At 47.9% G+C, this 18,283-nt stretch overlaps 1 protein-coding gene across 3 annotated transcripts in view; it reads left to right on the top strand.

Moving 5' to 3' along the window:
- Positions 1-18,283, top strand: part of GFRA1 (GDNF family receptor alpha 1) — a 218,769-nt gene that overhangs the window by 167,981 nt on the left and 32,505 nt on the right. For all 3 annotated transcript variants that reach the window (XM_035029775.1, XM_035029782.1, XM_035029771.1), the window contains one exon: positions 16,264-16,373. In XM_035029775.1, coding sequence (XP_034885666.1) covers positions 16,264-16,373 — 110 coding nt within the window. The remainder of the gene's footprint in view (positions 1-16,263; positions 16,374-18,283) is intronic.

Below are 18,283 nucleotides of genomic sequence, written 5' to 3'. Positions count from 1 at the left end.
TAGATTCACTATTGTTGAGACTGAATGGGCAGTGGGGTGACCCCTGGCAGCCTCTGGGGGCACGTGCTGCTTCAGTGACCCAAAGTAGCCGTGAATAAAGGGTTCTTAGAGGTGCGTGGGTCTGAGTCAGTGATGTGAGCGACGCAGCAAAGGGCAGTGACTGACTCAGTACCACTGAGACTGATCACTGGTGGTTCTGTGCTCTGAGTCATCCTGTCAGCCCATTAGGAAGCAAGCCACAACTGGGGGCAGAGTGGCTCGTCGTGCAGGACTCGGGAGCCCAGACTTGCACAGCCAGGGACAGCATGACAGGAATGCGCAGATGACGGTGACGGTGATGAGGAGGATGATGAGGAGAGCAGCATTTGTGTGACATTTACCGTGGGCCAGGGACTGTGCCAAGCCCTTCGCCGCACCCCCCGAAGCGGGGCTGTCACTAGCCCCGGTCTCTGGATGAGGAGGTCGCCCAGATGGAGCCAGTGACGAGAGCCGGGAGGGCCTGTGGGCGACAGCCCCAAGGTTCTGTCCGCGGGGCGAGCTGAGCGCCTCTTGCAAACCACGCACAGAGTTTTTCCTAAGACGCTGAGCGTGTGTGGAGTTGGATACGTGAGGGGACACTCTTCTCACAATTGAGTCCTCTTAAAACAAAAATTTCAAACTAGAGACCTTTGGATCTCGTCAAGATAGGGCTAAATGCCCCTCAACAAACATATTTCACTTCTCGTTAAAACAGTGGTTTTCTAGCTTTTGGGTTTCGGGAGTCCTTTACACTCTTATAATTACTGAGAATCCCAAAGGGTCTTGTTGGGGGGACGGGAGGATAAATCTATTGGTACTATATTGAGAGTCAAAGCTGAAGAAAGGTTTACATATTTAGTACTTCATTTAAAAATAACATCAAGAAAAAAAAATAACACCAAGAAGCCCAGTACGTTACTCAAAATAACAGAACATACTTTTATTGAAAATCACTGTATTTACAAAAACAAAAAATGTAAGGCCAAGTATGGCACTGTTTTATACTTTTCCAATCTAGTGATCGCCTGCAAGACACCTGGGGTCTTATATCTGCTTAGGCGTTCAGTTTGTTGCAGGATCCCCCATCGTGTGGCTTCTGGAAAAACCGCCGCCTCTCCTGAGAACATGGGAGACAGAAAAGTAAATAAGAACTTAGTATGGATAGGAAAACAGCTTTGACCTCACGGGCCCTAAAAGGCTGAGATCGCCAGGGTCCCTGAGCCTCACTTTGACAACTGCTGCCCTAGAAGGACCAGAATAGTCTTGGGCTAGAAGACGTGTGCGTGCACAAACGTTCCCACAGCATCCTTGAACTAAGACATGCTGAGTGTGTACCCAACCCGTTCAGCTCCAGCAGGTCAGAATGGTGAGGTTGGGGGTGGGGTGAGTGGGAGCCGGGTGCCAGAGCCCTTCTAGGTGGAAGTTATACTGATCCCCGCAAAACTGCTGACTCCCATCAGCCATCACTCCGGGGCTGTGTGGCAGGCTGGCGTGCCTGGCCCCGCTGGGTCTCGTGCTCCGAGAGATGCCCTCCTGACGGGCAGCACCTTCACAGACAGCCCTCCCTTCTCTGTTCTAGCATGCCAGAGGAGCTCAGCGTCGCGTTCTGCTCAGTCAGGCAGAACTCTAGGCTGACGTGTAAAATCCGTCTGTGTCCAAGACTCAGTGGTACCTTCCTCTCAGGTAGGCGCTCATGCCACAGGTAAACCTCTGCTCCTTGGCATGCTGGGTGGGGTGATACACCTTGATGTGATCATTTGCCATGGTGAGAGCTACAGGATTTTAGTGACATTGGATCTGAGAAAACCCTTAGAGTTACAAATGGCAGGAACCTGGAAGTTTGAGGGTTTTTTGTGAGCACTCAGCAGTTGAAATTCCTACTGGAGAGTTGGCAGGCTCCATCTGACAGCTTTGAACTTCTTAGGATGGAGGTCTGGGGAGAGAGAATGCCCTCTCTCCAAGAATATTCACTCCTGCAAAGGATCTTGACCCTATCCTGCTAGAAAACCTTTCTCTGGAAATAGACAAAAGCAAATGGGAACTACCTCTTCCACGTTCCAGGTTCAAAAATTCCAGTGAAAACATTTTTAGCTAAAAATAAGGCATATGGCTTGACAAGACATGTTTTTTGCTTCACATACTGGCTGGTGGTCGGTTTGTTCACTGGCTCAACAGGACTGGAGTGCCAGGTGCTTTGAGGGACCCAGAGAGTCAGAGACGAGCGAGCCATCTGAACAGAGTGGATGTGCCCAGCAGCAGGAGGAGAGATGGGCTCAGGGACCTCTCCCAGGTACCATTGCTTTGTAGCAGTGCTTCTCCAGCGTTAGCCTGCATTGGGATCAGTTTCTGATTCATGAGGTCTGAGGCGGGGCTTGATAACTTGCCTTTCTAGAGCATTCCCAGGGATGCTGCTGGAGTCTACACGTGGCCAGAGAGCCACGAGAATATTGACCAAGTGACACTGGCTGAGGGCCTTGCCCTGTTCTCAGAAGGGTCCGCGAAGCTGAGGATGAGAAGGAGCAGGCAGCCAGATTGGACTTGTGGGGCAGTGAGGAGGGGGCATAGGAGAGGACAGCACCTTGTGGCTGAGGTGTGGGCTGTCAGCCCCGTGGTGACAGTGGCAGGATGAGGACAGCAGTTCAGTTTCTGTGCCGCACTAATGTCCAGCTCTAAATGGAAGGCTGTGGGGATCCACTGTGAAAGGCTCTGATACCGGCCCCCCCCCCATACCCCGGGTACTAGTGCCTTAGAAACATGAAAGAGCAGGTATAATCAAGTGAATTATCAGGAGCCTCAGCCAAGCAGGGCCAGACCCTGCATGAAACAGGACTTCCGCTGGGTTCCGAAGCCACCTGAGACCAGCACACCTGCCCACACGGACAAGGGACACCTCGCCTAGCTTCCCCAAGAGGCGCTCTCCCATGTGGGTTGGAACAGAATCTGGTGGACAGGCAGTATTTGGTGGCACCTCTTGTACACCCAGAAAACACCCCTTCTGCTTTCTCTGAGCCTGGGGATGCTGGGGCACAGCCTGGAAAACCCCAGGCCTGAGGCTTTCAGGGTGGACTCCTAAGGATGCATCAGCACCCAGGCACGCAGTGCCAAGAGTGCTCATCTTCAGCTTGGTAGTCTGACCCCAGCCAGCACAGTGCCTGGCCCAGACTGCAGATGGCTCCCATCAGGCACCCACTTCAATGACCACAGTCAATATACACCCTCAGTGCAAGTCACTGGGTGTGAGGTGGTGGCCATGTGAGACAGGGTCAAGGGCAGAGATACGGTTCCTTTGGGATATGGCGTCTGGCCTCCCACCACCGAAATCCTCCACTTTCCCTCTCTTATGATCAGCAGCGAGCTAGGGTGAGACCACACTGTGTACTGTCCATGCCTAGGTTCAAGGAGACCTTGGCCTATGGAATCATAGCACTTTTGCATGTCAAACATCCATGTGTGTTTGAGTAATCTGCATTACAACTCATCACTAGAGGTACGCCCACTCACATTTCCTCCTGACAACCACAGATGCTTCCACTTGGAAAAAGTGACAAGAGCAAAGCACAGCATGTATGTCTGCCTTCCTCATTTGAATAGTTCAGGTCAAAGATTGCTCCAAAAGTCATTCTGGAAGGAGGATTTCTTTTCAAATAATTGCCTCGAAACCCTCTGTTTTACTTCGTATTTTCCAGGCATAACTCAGCCAAATGAATTCCAATCTCTGGCCAAGCTCAGCCTATGGACAACAAATTATCTATGTCCTCCCCGCAAAGTAGGCAAACTCCCCCCCTGCAGTGGGGCTGCTCAGGCAGTTACTTGCTAGATACATGTTAGCCATTTCCAACCCACATGGGAGGGCGCGTCTTGAGGGAGCTTGGCGAGGTGTTCCTTGTCCGTGTGAGCAGGTGTGCTGGTCTCAGGTAGCTTCAGAACCCAGCGGAAGTCCCGTTTCCATGCGGGGTCTGGCCCTGCTTGACTGAGGCTCTTGATAATCCACTTGATTATACCTGCTCTTTCATGTGAAGGAGGAGAGACACCTGCTCCATTACCTGCCTCACAGGACTCTGGGGGGAGAGAAAGAGCCAGCACTGAAACACCTTGAGCAGAGTAACAGTAACATTCATATCCAGCCCTTTTCTGGGCCAGGCAGTGGGTTCCGGGCCTCAGTCCTCCCCACGTGGGGAGAAGCAGAGATGAAACACAGCAGCAGGGACAGTGGTCTAACTTCAGAACTCCTGTCTTTTCCCACGATGCCCCACACCCACAAGCTCTGGGAAGGGTCCACACATGTGTCTCCTCTTCTGGGAAGGCATCCAAGGAGATGGTCCCAGCCTGGCCAGCTCCTGCCGGATGCTTCCTATCTCTGGCCACAAGAGTTCTCTGCAGTCCAGAGAGGGCTGGTTGGGGAGGCTGCTGACTTCTCCCTGTGGGCCTGGGAAGCCCCACGTTTTATACCCCTCACTTCTTGACTTCAGTAGCACTCTCTGGGGGGAGTGTATCCACAGCCGGGGGTGGGAAGGGGGTGCTCAGTGAGGGAAGTCATGGGCCGAGGGACTTCTTCACATAGCTGTGTCGTGGGATTGCATTTAGCCTTACTGAACAATAACAACAGATACTATTTTTTTTATGTTTTTAAACTGCAAGCACTATTAAACCAAAAGAATGCCCACTCATTTGGCATTACACTTTATTGGACCTAGTAAATATCACTTACATCCACTTAAATCAGATTTCAGCTTCTCAAGCACATAATTCTCATCAAAATGGCAGCAAAAGTCCAAGAACAAAAATTTTAAAATTGAACTTTCTTTCTCCTGTCCGTGTTGTGGGGGTGAGTATGAGTTGGAGGATCTATGGTTTTCTTTAGAAAATTTGGCTCTAACTCTTACCAGCTCCATGACTTTGGCTGAATGTTGACCTTTCTGGACCCCAGTGTCCTCCACTGTAAAGGAAGGCTAACCCGGGGGATCAGTCTGTTGTGTGTTCAATGACACAGCCTTACAAAGCATCGCCCACAGTGACCGGCTCTAAGTAAATGCAGTCGTTGTTAGTATTGTGTCTAGAGAAGTTAGACACGGGCTGAGGTCACGTGGGCTCAGGGCTGTGCTCTCCTGTTCTGTGCCGAACCTGGAACACCAAGGTGTCGCTCTCTAGGTGACTGGAGCCATAGTGAGTGGCTCTTGGATTCATTCATTCATTCATTTATTCATTCATCCCTGCACTCATTCAGGATACATTTGCCAAACCTCTCCTTTATGCAGGATGCAATCCTAAGCGCTCAGCTTCTCATGGCAGAGGCAAGACTATTAACAAAGTGAAGACGTAAAATAGGGAGGGTAGGAGAGAAGATGTGGGCAGGAAGGCCAAAGTGGGCGCCCTCCTTGGGCTCAGCTAGTGGGAGGCTCCCAGGAGACTCCTGTGAGTGGGTCACAGGAAGCCTTAACCTCACCTGGTTGGGTAGAGTGGTTGAGGGGACGGTGTACTAGAAAATGACTTAATGTGGACCATAGAAATCAGCTCCTTAGCCCTAAAGAATAAAGGGGGAAATGTTTTAAATTCAGTGGAGAGCTTTAGGGAAAATGTGGAAAATGGGGCTGTGGGTGTGGGGGAGGGTCTGCTGTTGACAGGAGGATGTTCAATGTGAGAATGGATTACCAAGGAGAGTTTTGGATATTCTGGAAAAGGGGGGAATTATCTGATGGCAGTGAAATAAGTGATTTATTCTTTTGACTATAACACCACAGTTCCCTGTCTCCTGAGCATTGGCCCATCCGGGAAGGAAGATATTAGGGACTAGTTGTTTGCTGAGCTCAGAGTCTCTGTTGACCTTAAAACAACTTGCCTGGAAGAAAAACGACCTAGTGTATATTTACTATTGAACATAATTTTCCTTAGGAAGTCTGCAACCCTATTAAAGATTAATAGGGAATCTTATTTTCATATGTTTCTGCTTAAAGTCTGTTTGTGCAAGTGTAGGCTGTTAGCCATTCAGACATCCATTTACCTTCTTTTCCCACCCCTCCCAGGACAGGCAGAAGCTAGGCTCCTTTAATGTGTGGAAGGTAAATCAACATTCTGCTGAGCAGAGCTTGGAGCTTGGGGCTCAGTTACCACAGAGGTATTTAACACTTGTCCTTTGGGGGTAAGGGCAAAGGGAGGAAACTTGCAAATTATTAAAGTCAAGAGAGCCTGTGTAATTTCAATTTTTCATCTTCTGGGAACCCCCAAATAAGCAAGATCTGACTGAAGGAGGCCAGGCAGCATTTGGGATAATTTCTAGAATTTACCTGTGTTTCTCTAAAGTAATTAGAGTTCAGTTTCTCTGGCTCTAAACAACATGATGCAACACTTCTTTCTGAGGGGACAGACAGCATCTCCTTAAATTTATACAGGCCTGATGCTGGCCAGCTTAGTAGAGAACCACATCTGGGGACCACATGTAGTGACCTGTGGAATGGTCTTGACCTGTTTCTGTGAGCGTTGATTCCATTGGCCTATAATACACATTTCTCTGCTAGAAGATGTGGAGGACTCACAGGAGACATCGCTCTTTGGTCGTAATGGTAGGATTAAGCCTGATGTTAATCATGAGTGTTTTAAGCACATACGGACATTGAACAGGTGGATTAGTGATCTCAGGACAAAGCGTTTCGTATGCCAAATTATTAGCAGAAGAATTCTAAGAAAAAAATCAGTGTGCCTGTCTCTACCCTAAGGCTTCATAGAGGTCTCAAGAGCAGTGTGGACCTCCTGGGTGGGTCCAGAGCAAAACAGAAGACACAGCGCTGACGAGTCCTATCGTCCTCCAGGAATCTGGAGGTCATACCAGGTGCTAGGGGCCTGGCACACTCATCTTCCAGGAACACTTTGAAGGACTTACTGTCATTCAACTGGAGTAAGGTACTCACCCCAAGTGCCATGTTTAGCAAATGGTTAAATTGAAATTGAAGTCCTGGTCCATTTTCAAATTCTTTATTCAAAACCTCTACTCTACATTGATCTTTGGTCGTGTTCTGTTTTCTGTCGCGGTTGTGTCAGATTACCACAAACGTGGTGGCTTTAACACAAATTTATTCTCTTCCATTTCCAGACATCAGAAGCTATACACAGGTCTCATGGGGCTGAAATCAAAGCGCCCGCAGGACTGAGTTCCTTTTGGAGGCTCTAGGGGCGAATCCATTTCCTTGACTTTTGCCCACACACATTCCTTGGCTCGTGGCCCCTGCCCCCATCTTCAAAATCAGCAAAAGCTGGTCCAGTCTTTTGCGCAGGGCATCTGACCTCCTCATCTGCCTCTTTCTTCCCCTTTTAAAGATCTTGTAATTACATGGAGCCCACCTGGATGATCCAGGGCAATCTGCTCACCTCAAGATCTAAAACTATAATCACATATTCCCAGGCCTTTTCACCGCCATGACAGGTAACATATTAACACATTCCATGGGCCCAGAGACTAGAGTGTAGACATCTTCTTCTGCCTACAGTAGTTTTTCTGCTGAGGTATGTTTTTAATTTTTGCTATATCATGAACCGTAGAACTAGTTAGTCCCCAGGCGTTGCTAGAAAGCACAGAGCCAAGTATGTAGCTTTCATCCAGCCAAGGGTATGTGTGCATTTTGTAGTAACTGTACCACTACCTTTGTATGATCTTTCAATGACCCCAAACACCCTCATTCATTTCACATTTATTCTGTTGCATCAAAGCTACATGTGAATGCATCTCGAAATTCTTTCTGAATCAGAGTGGGCATAAATAATTCAGTGAAACCATGGTGGGTAACCTTTGCTGCCCCAGGGTTCCCGAGCAGTTGACTTGGAGCTTCTTAGGTTCCTGGATGAATGTAAGGCAACTGCTATAATTCACTCCCGAAGATGGAGGTGCCTGCAGAATTTTACAAAGTAAACTCACACCATGTTGGTCTAGAGTGTTAAGGTACGGCTCTGCTGGTGAAAGATTGGTTGAACGTCTAGATTTCTGTTTCTCCTTGTGGCCAAAAGCCACAACGCTGATGACTGAAGCTCCTGTGCAGAAATACCAAAGACTTACTGGATAAGATTGACTCTTAAAAGAGTTTTAGCTTATTTGTCACAGACCGTTATTGGATATTTGAACGCTTTATGATAATTTAATCATCCAGAAAACCTCAAATTTCTTTTTTCCCCTCAATTTCTTCCCATAAAAACAAGCACTGTCAAAACTAAGTTTTCTGCTCTAAAGGACATCTTGTAGCATGGATAATACAAAACAACTTTATTTGACTTGGCAGTGCAGCACAAGACTGTTTGCAGGGTATCTGTGCTCTGCTATGATTTACAGTCTGCTTATACTATGGCCATCAGTGTGTGCCGTGGAGAGATCGGTGAGGGGGGTGGAGGGAGGGGTTCTGGCCGGAGGGCAGCTCTGGGGCATCCGGTCCAAGGCTGCCAAGAGCCCCTTCGCCACTGGAATGGATTCCCTTGCCAACTGCCATAGCTTTTGCTTTTCACATTTGCCGTGTAGAGATTAGCTGTCAAACCCTGTCAGCCTCTCTGTAGCTGTTGATTGACAGCTGTCAGTGCTCATGCAAGGTGGCTTTGTGAGCGATGCCGAGATCGATCAGATGCTGACCCAGATGTCCTTCAGGGGCTGCCTGCTGTTTCATGTCCTCGGAAAGGCTAAGGAAGCATTGCACCTCTGCCCTGCAGCATGCTTACACTGAACCCTCACCCTGGAGAGACACCCCAAGCAGGATACATGGACTAAAGCCATGTGTGACTCCACCCACATTTCCCAAAGTCCATCCTTGGTAGGATTTTGTCACAGCCCCATGGGTCAAGCCCAGAGGGTGGTGGCCGTAGCCTCCTGTGACCCTCATGCTGGGCCAAGAGCTACCAAGGAGCTGGACAAGCAACTGTGATCAGGGTTCTCCAGGGCGAGTGAGGACAGGCGTGTTTGTTAAATGGGTTGGAGCCTCCCAAGTATCATGATGAAGCTGAGCAGGGATTTGGGTGGAACAGGCCAGATCTCTCCTTGGCCACAAGGGCCGTATTGTCCCAGGAAACAGAGGCATTAGGCCAAGTTTCTTGGACCTCAGAGTACTCTTTCCCAAAAACAGGGGGCCGCAGTTTGGCTAAGTCAATGAGAAGTACATTAATTGGCTGAGGCTTTAATTATCCCACTGGGAGTGGAAACCCACAATAAGGGGCTGAGAAACTCAAGGTGTACAGAGCTTTGGGTATTTGTGCCTGGGTGTGTGAACCTGCCCCAAGGCTTTAGCCCCAGAGTAGCCACACTCACTTACCGGCCTGGGGAAGATCCTAGCTTTCTGAAGGGCGGCCTGAGCTCCCCCAGCTCTGCAGCCTGTCCCCCAGAGAACATGCTAGGCTTTTGCTCCCCTGGAGGCCCGCATGCACAGCACAAAGTGGGGAACAGCAAGGCAAGAAAACACCTCTGCAAAATGTCTTAAATATAGGCTTTGATTTGCGAGAGGATGCTTTCCAGATGTGCTCTCCGGTAGGCTGCTGGGGAAAAAGGGCTAAGGTAATTTTCTAAAAACAGAACGAGAAAAATCTGTTTTGTGTCACCGTACCAGAAAATCACCATTCCAGAACTCTTGCTTTGTCATCCCGGCACTAATATTAGCCGTCTGTTTTACAAATTATTTTTATTCTGCGTAAGAGATTAGCAGTATTAACAAACTCACTGATAGTCATTTAAAAAATACATCTTTCTCCCTAAAGCCCAGGGGAAAAAAGTAGCTTTTCTTAAAAATGCCTTTATTCTATGAGCTCATATGACTGAGAGGTATTAAGTAACACCCCAGGATTCCTGGCTTCAGACTTCTCAAATTTGTTTTGGTCAGAGTCACTCCACAGATGTAGCCTCAGGATGTGATACAAGGGGCCAGCAGAAGGCAGGCTAGGATGTACGTTCCTCTGTGTTGAGCTTCCTGTGGGTCTTTGCTGCAAGGGCTTAACGTTGGGATGGACCAGGAATTGGAGAGCAAAAAAAAAAAAATGAAGTGATGGAAGATGAAAATGTATTGGGCAATGTGTATTCTGGGTCCTGGGTGAGGTGCTTTATAGAACTGTCTGTGAGTTCTCCTAGTAGCCACGTAAAGTGACTGTGGATGGCATTCGCCCCATTTCCCAGGTGAGGAGATGGAGAGTTGGAGAAGTGAACTAGTTTGCTAAGGTGTGAGAGTATGAAAGGTAGAACTGGGGAGTGAGACAGGTGCGTGTCCCTCCCAGGCCTGGCATGGTTTATCTCCTCTGACTTTGTTTCCTCTAATTAAGAAAACCCTTCCAGACTACATGGCTTGCATTGAAAGCCGAGACTTGAAAGCCCTGATGCTCATACTGTGGTCAGAGCAAAATGCAAGTCATTTCTTACACAAACAGATGAATAAAGGGATCCCGTCCCAAGGTTCTGGGTTTCGACCGGTCAATCAAGTTCTGCAGTCCTGAATGGATGCTGGTGCCATCCCCAAAGCCCCTCAATAAAGGGAAGCCTAATTCATCGGTAGACTCACCACCCTCGGATGCAGGGTTCTGGATACATCCTTGGCCCCTGCTGTGCTCTCGCGTGCCTTTCAGAGCGCTCACGGATGCTGTCAAGTCAGTAGAACAGCGTTCAGCTCTGAAGAACAGTCTGGCCAAATGGTGGGAGGGGGAGAGCAGTTATACACCCGATGACTTAAATAATATTCCTGGGAACTTAAGACCCAGCCCCCCCCTGCGTTTTCCCCTTCCAGGGCTGACACCTGCCATCTGCCTCCACCCACCGTGTGACTCTGAGCAGGAGCTTAACCATTTTGGCCTTCAGCTCTCTTGCATGTGAGATGAGGGGATCCATTGGAAAAATCTGGGTCTCTGTACTCAGAGGAAACCCAATGCCTAGACGCTAAAATCATGTGTCATGGCAAAATGGAATCACAGGTGAGAACAATAATAACGCTTTGAAAACAAGTGCTCTTTTTTCCCCAAGTATCTTCAAGTGTCCCTAGATTGTATTGCTGAAGTGGAAGGGAAATCCAAGAGCTAAGTCGTTCAGCAACATCTGTGGGAGTTCTGTGTAGTTCATGTCAGAGCCTGGATCTCATTCAGGACCTCAGGATTCCTGGTTCAGAGCTCAGTTCCACCAACCACGTGGCCTGTGTCCAAGTATGGGATTTGTCCTGGAAAAAAAAATTTATTTTTTTTAATATTTTATTAATTTGAGAGAGAGAGTGAGCACATGAGCAGGGGTAGAGGGAGAGGGAGAAGGAGAGGGAGAAGCAGACTCCCCTGCTGATCAGGGAGCCCAATGCTGGGCTTGATCCCAGGACTTCAGGATCATGACCTGAGCCAAAGGCAGACGCTAAACCAACTAGCCACCCAGGCACCCCCTGGAAAAAAAACATTTAAAAGAATAGGATGATCCAGGAGGAGTTAAACTGGGCATACTAGTATGTTTGTTTGTTTTTAACCTGTTTGCCATACCACCGTTTTCCTAAAAATGTTACAGAAGAGGTAGGTAAATGATTTTCCCTCCACTGTCAAAAGACCATCAGCTGTTTGAGAAGACTCTCCTAGATTTTATTGTTATAATCATTTTTCTACTTCCACTTAGCAGCACGCTTCCCTTAGTATGATATGTTCTGCATAAACCACTGTTTTTCTCTTCAGCAGATTTCCTAAGGCTACCTTGGAATTTACCAGCGTTTTCCTCCTTTTTAAGGGTGGAAATTTTCTCTTTCAGAGGGAGATACATTTCTACATTAGTGCCTATTCATTTCCTTTTCATTTTCTCAGGGAAAAACAATCAGGTTCATCACTGCTGTAGTCATGGAGATTTCATGTCTCCAGAAGAAATCCAACTGTGGGATTTCTTTGTTAATCCCACCCTGGACGTTGAAGCTTTTGTGTTTGGATCAGTGCAGCCCAGGCAGGGGAGAGACCGAAACAGGTTACAACACGACTCTTTAACCCAAGGCGGGCAGGGGAAGTGTGTGCAGCACGGGCTGCCCCGGGATGCTGGGGGCAGGGGCGTAGCAGGGGCTCAGGCCGTGGTTGGTGACTGGACAGGTAGAAACCTTAGGCTGGAACCACCTGCGAGACGCTCGCATCCCACAGTGCAGTGAACTCAGTACAGCCACATCTTCCTTGCAGATCTGTCCTCCCATGCGTTTCCCCTCAACAGCACCGCTTTCTACAGTCTTGACTTCCATTCTGGTAAAACCTGCCTCCCGGTGCATCCTCCTTTCTTCCTCTCCTTCAGGCCTTCAGATCTCCCCACTGGCTCCCCACTGGCTGCAGTCTCCTAAGTAACCATCTCTCCTGCCACTGGCCAGTGTCCTGCCTCCCCATTGCTGCTAGAACAGTGAGGGCACAGGGCAGGTCTCAAGCAAATTTTGGCTGAATGGCTGAGAGACCCAAAAGTCTTCCAAACAGGCAAATCTGATCATGTTACTTCTCTGTTTAAAAACCTTCAGTGGTTCCCAGTGGTTTTAGGATAAAATCCAAACTCTTAGGTCATTCAAGGCTCTTCACATCCTTGCCACCATCATCATGCATCACTCGCCATTCTCATCCCGTCGCTTGGCCATGCCACGTGAACAACTAACAATTTTCTGGGTGATGCATGTGTTACGTATGGGTTGCAAATGATTTCCAGCTCTGGAGTCAGATTGAGTGTGGTCATGTTCCAGCTCCACCACAGAGCTCTACGACCTGGAGGGAGGTCACATAAACTCTCTTTGCCTCAGTTTCTTCATCTGCAAAATGGGACTAATAGGATCATCTGCTAAGGTTGGTGTGAGCATTAAACGCGTGCATACGTGTCAAGCCCTTAAATCCGTCTCTGGCACATACAAACATTCCATTATCGTTACCCTGGGAGTTCAACGAACTTGCTGACTTTATCATGTGCTGCCTCCTTCTGCCTGGGATGCCCCCTCCACCTTGGCCTGACAGATCCGAGCCATCCTGGGACTCTCAGCCCCAATATCCTGGCCTCTCTGAAATGAACATCTGTAGCCAAGGAGTGTTAAAAGCTTAAGTTGTGGCATTATATCCTGGTTCTACTACTCACTATTTTACTCTAGTTTAAACTTGCTAAGCTGTGGTTTCCTCCTTTGTGAAACTCAGATAAGAAAATAATCGCCTCTACCTTATTAAGAGTTGTCAGGGAAAAATATAAAGACATACCTAGCATATACTAAATCCTTCATTCACGTTAGATATTACTTTTATTAGCAGCCTTTCTGCCTTTTATCAAGAACTAACCACAGTATCATTGTACTCTGTTTCCTTGTTTCTCTGGGTGGGTGATTTGAGTTCAGAGACAGAGAACTTATGCATCACTGCTTCTCAGGCACTTGACACATCATTTGGGCCATGGAACTTTGGACCTGACCAGAATTCAGGGCTTTATCTATACATGTAACCATCTGTAACCATTTCTGTAATTTGCTCTAAGAGATTTCAGAGGACCAGAGATGTTAGGAAGGAAGGGTGTTTGAGGTCTAACTCTTCTTTCTTTGGGAGGTCCTAAAGACTGCAGATTAAATGGTCCTACACCATTTCATTTGGCCCAAAGGTGCATGGGAATGATGGGCTGGCACTTCACTCCCAAGACATGACATGTGCTTTATCAGTAGGATTGAATACCTCATACTGGTCCTTAAACAGGGTTGTGCCAATACATACTAAATAGCTGGTTATCCAAGAATGATACAAAGCCCTGATTTGTGGTGCTTGCTGATCACCGCGGTGTAAATACTCCCTCCAAGGTTACTCTCAAGCCAGCACTGTGGTGTTAACCAACTCGCAAGATCCCTGAAGATGGACCAATCGGCCAGTCATGAGCTGGCTCCAGCACAATACAATGTAAACTTCAGTTTTTCTATCTGTAAAATATGAGTCCTCTGAAGTTACCACCCTATCTCCGAAGTAGAAATGTCAGAGGGTCGAATGTGAAAAAAACAGGCAAATGTTAGTGTTTTGGCAATGCTGCACGTGATCATCGTTATCTTGAAACTCTTTCTGTCCACTGGCCATGTGCATCTTAGGATCTATGCTGACAATCTTCTCTCACAAGCCAGCCTATCTGATCTTCTGCTCAGAGCAGTGTATCTGGTTTTATCCTCCCAATCAGGGTTATACTCTCTGCAGCAGACTGACTCAATTAGCCTTTCATTCCAGAGTCCAATTGTGAGTCAATTTTGAGGTTGTTAAGCGAAATGAGTCTGGTGGCATTAGCCTCGCACTGAAGGATAGTAATCCGCATCACGGTGCCGTTCAGTTAAGAGTCTGCTTGAGAAACTATAAGAAACAGGGACTTGGAGACAAAACGACCTTTTGTCCATCTCTGGGGGACAGGCTGGGAGCGCAGAGCTGCCAGGTCAGAGAGCTGCTCAGGGTGTGGGCAGAACTGGAACCCCAGCTGCCTGAACCACAATTGGCCTTTGCAAAGTTAGAAGCCCACCAGCACTAGATCATTAACTTTCATGACCAGGAAAAGTCTTCTGAAATTAACACTCAGTCCAAGCTGGATGCCATTGGAGCCGGCTGAGTAAGCCTGAGCCACCTTTAGGGATTTCCTTGGAAAATTAATCCTCTAACCAGGCTATAGAAAATGGCCAGGTTTTATGCCCTTCAGTGTGTTCAATTAAAGTCCGAAAACACCAACTAGGCTTAGACGGTGGGAGATCCAGGACACGCAGACAGGCTCACGCACAAGTCTCATTTGGAGGATTTTGCCAAGCCACTTAGCTTCAGCACATGGCCCTGCTTGGGAAGCGGGATGAAGGGTCCTCTCTGAGAACTGTCAGGTGCAAAGAAAATAAAGCTTTGCTCCAGCATCTGCCCTGGGGATTGACAGTGATGGAACCAGGCTCCCATAGACAGAGGGCCCAGATGGGCGCAGCTAGGGAGGCTCAGATACCCCTGCTTAAAAGGGTTCAAGGAGAGACCAGTCCCTCACAAACACCCTGCAGCCTTTGCAATGTGCTATGAATTTAGATGATTTCATTGGGCCTTTTAACTCCCCGATAGTTACAGTTGTAGTAAAGGGACAGATAATGAGCTTCCTGCAGACCTTTTACCTCCGTGATCTCTGCACACGCTCCCTTGTTCCGCCCCGCTGCCACGCGAGCTCGCATATAACCTAAGGTATGCTAAGTAAACACAGTTTTTTGGGTGGAAGGAAGTAAAAACAGCACTATGTATGTTGGCTGCCAATTTGGGTAAGCTGAAGAGAAAAAAGCTGAGACAGCCGTCCATTGTCTCCCATAATTGCCGGATAATTTAAATTCTCTTGAAGTCCATTGTGTTCTTTGCTTAGAAGCAGAGCTGTTGTCTGCTGAGATGACCTCTGGTGGCCCTGCTCTCATTCAGGATTTCTCCAACAATATCCTCTTCAGACTGAAAAACAGCCAGTTGGCCACAAAGAGCCCTCTGCCTCCCCAGACCAGCATGTCTGTGGCCCCCTCCCCACCTCTGGGGCTCTGCAATTTCACCACCACTCAGGGCTTCCCAGTGGACTGTGCAGGCCCCTGGGCAGTTTCCAAACTGCAGACAGATACAACACTTGGTCAGTGGCCCCTCCAGGCACCACCTCCCCTGGAAGGCCCAGTCACATAGTGACTGCCTAGAGTGAGCATCACCTGTCCCTCCTGCTTTTCCCCTCGGTTCTGGAGTGGCGAGCTCCTCCTCACTTGGCTGGAATCAATCCGTGTCCCCTGGGCTGGTGAATGAGAGATAACTTACAAGACAAATACACGTAGTTTTAAAGCCAGCAGGAATTACGGGAGCAGATGGGCTGTAGGATCCTATTTGGATGCCAGGGACATGTTTCTGTATAAAGTAAATATTTTCCCAGTGTGGCTCTCTGGTGAGTGTGTAGAGAAGCATATTTCCTAAAGATGCAAATAAGTCTGTCAGAAATAAATATTGAATGGAAACTTCAAAGCATCTAGATTTCTCCAGTTACAGGCCCTGAAGACTTCTCTGCAAATAAGCAGACACACAGGTGGGTAAAAGTCTGGGGGAAGGAGGGGACGGTTGTGTGGGGGGAGGTTGGATAAGAGGGGGTGCTAACATCCTCAGAGCGCATACTTTCTATATATATATATATATATATATATATATATATATATATATATATATAGTGTGTGTGTGTGTGTGTGTGCAGAAAAAGGCGTATCGACGAAGGAACAAAGAAAAGTTTACATTGGTCCAGAAGTTTAGGGTATTTCAAAACTCACCACTTGCCCTTTCTTTCCATTGCAGGTCTCGCCTTGCGGACTTTTTTACCAACTGCCAACCCGAGTCAAGGTCTTCCAGCAGCTGTCTAAAGGAAAACTATGCTGACTGCCTCCTCGCCTACTCAGGGCTTATTGGTAAGATCGGGGAGAAGCGGGACGGGAGGGAAGTGTGGTTTACAAAGACTCACAGACTCTTTCCATTGCAGCTTGCCAGTGTCTGTAAAAGGAAAAAATCACCCAGTAACCCTCTGTGCTGGGGTTTTGATCCCCTGGGAAACCCGGGGTTCATGGCTGTGCAGAGGCAGAGGCAGGAAGCAGGGAGTAAGTAAGACAGTGCAGGTCTGAGCGCCTGAGAAGCTGAGAAGGAACCCCCCGGGGGAGAACCGCCCACATAGAACAACAGGAGGAAACAAACAAACAACATGGCCGTGGAAGAGGGAAGCAAGTCCATCTGAGCTCATTGAATTAGGGCACTTGGGAGGCATTCTGTCTGGGGAAATAAAAAAGGCTGTTCCCCAGAAATGGGAATAAAACCCCTAACTACCGGGGTCCTTCTCACCGTTAATATTGTTGGTAATTCAGCTCCTGGTGGGCAGGAGGTGATGGAGCCTAAAATGGTTCCCTGAGAATAGACCAGCAGAAACAGTGTTTTCTGCCTCTCAACACCTGAGGCTTTCCCAGAACCAGGTTCTTGGCATTCGGGGCGAGAGTGCAGTTAGGGGTCAGAAATTAGTACTCTACTTAGTACCAGTAGAGTGCGAGGAGTCAGAAATTTGTGTCCATGGCTTAAAGGGGCAGGCAGGAAAAAAGGCAGGTGTTCCGGGTCCCAGGGCCTGAGGAAGCCTCAGTGGCAGGGCTCCGTCACAACTGACGTTTGAGGACAAACACGTAGTGAAGGCTGCGGAGGGGTGAGGGAAATCACACTTGTCAGAAGCGTGACAGCTCAGCCAGGGTGTGTGTTCCTGCCATGATCGCACAAGTCACCGGCGAGAAGAGCTTCCCACCAAGAATGACAGCACAGACCCCCTTTTTTTTTTTTTTTGTCACCAGAGTGTCTTCAGCAAGAGATTTTGGGACAATCAACGATGGTGCTTAATGCGGGGATATTATAGGGGCCTGCACACTCATCCCAGCATTTTTGAAAGGATACCTGTGTTCTCTTGGGCAAGACCTTTCACCATGTTGTTTAGCATTTTTGTGGCTGTATCCCAATGGGTGTATCTTCCTTGAGTCAGTATTCCAAATTTGCATTCACTCTTTCCTTTTCTTAAGTAAGCTGGTCTCTGGTAGGAGTTACTTATCAACTATGGAATTATGAGCTTAAGAAACAATGGAAATAATTAAGCCATGCTCATTATAAAAAGTAAAAAAAAATACAGAGAAACCCAAAGGAGACAGTAGGAAGGATCTACAACTCGAATCCCAGACGTCATCCCTATTAACACCTTAGTCCATATCCTTCCAGGCATATGTGTTCATTAACTCCTCCATGAGGGGCCAAGGCACAGGGCTGCCAGGCATTTCTGGCTTGGCAAACCATTACCTGCCCAGGATGATGAAATACTCATCATGGAATGGAATGAAATGGTTGAAGCAATGCATTTTACAGACCAAAATTTATTTCTCTCTTGGGTCTGGATCTTTCCCTCCGCACTGGTCACTGGGTTCTAAATGTCTTTCAGGACAAAGCTTGCACCTGCTTCTTCCATATGTCAGGGATCCATCATGATGCCCTGCATTCAGTGGATACTGAGTAGACACATTTTAACCTCTTGACTCAGGGTTTGGGGTACCTTTTCCTTTCTCATCCAAAGTTAGGTGCTCACTGTCTGCTGTGGGTCAAAGTTCCCATCCCAATGTATAATGGGAGATAATGTAGTTCAAATTGGTAAGGAATGTAGGGTAAAAAAGATATGTCTTTGACCCAGAAGAGCTTACAAAGAATTTTTTTTTTCTGTTTAAGAACCAAATATATCCTGTGGCTCACTGACCACCTATTACTTCTTACGTCCACAAAATACAAAAAACCAGAAGGCTTCTTGGCA

The sequence above is a fragment of the Mirounga leonina genome, unplaced genomic scaffold, assembly GCF_011800145.1.
Source record: "Mirounga leonina isolate KUSES-001 unplaced genomic scaffold, KU_Mleo_1.0 Mir_114, whole genome shotgun sequence".
Taxonomy (NCBI): domain Eukaryota; kingdom Metazoa; phylum Chordata; class Mammalia; order Carnivora; family Phocidae; genus Mirounga; species Mirounga leonina.
Note: the sequence above shows the minus strand (reverse complement) of the source record. Positions and strands in the feature narration are given on the sequence as shown.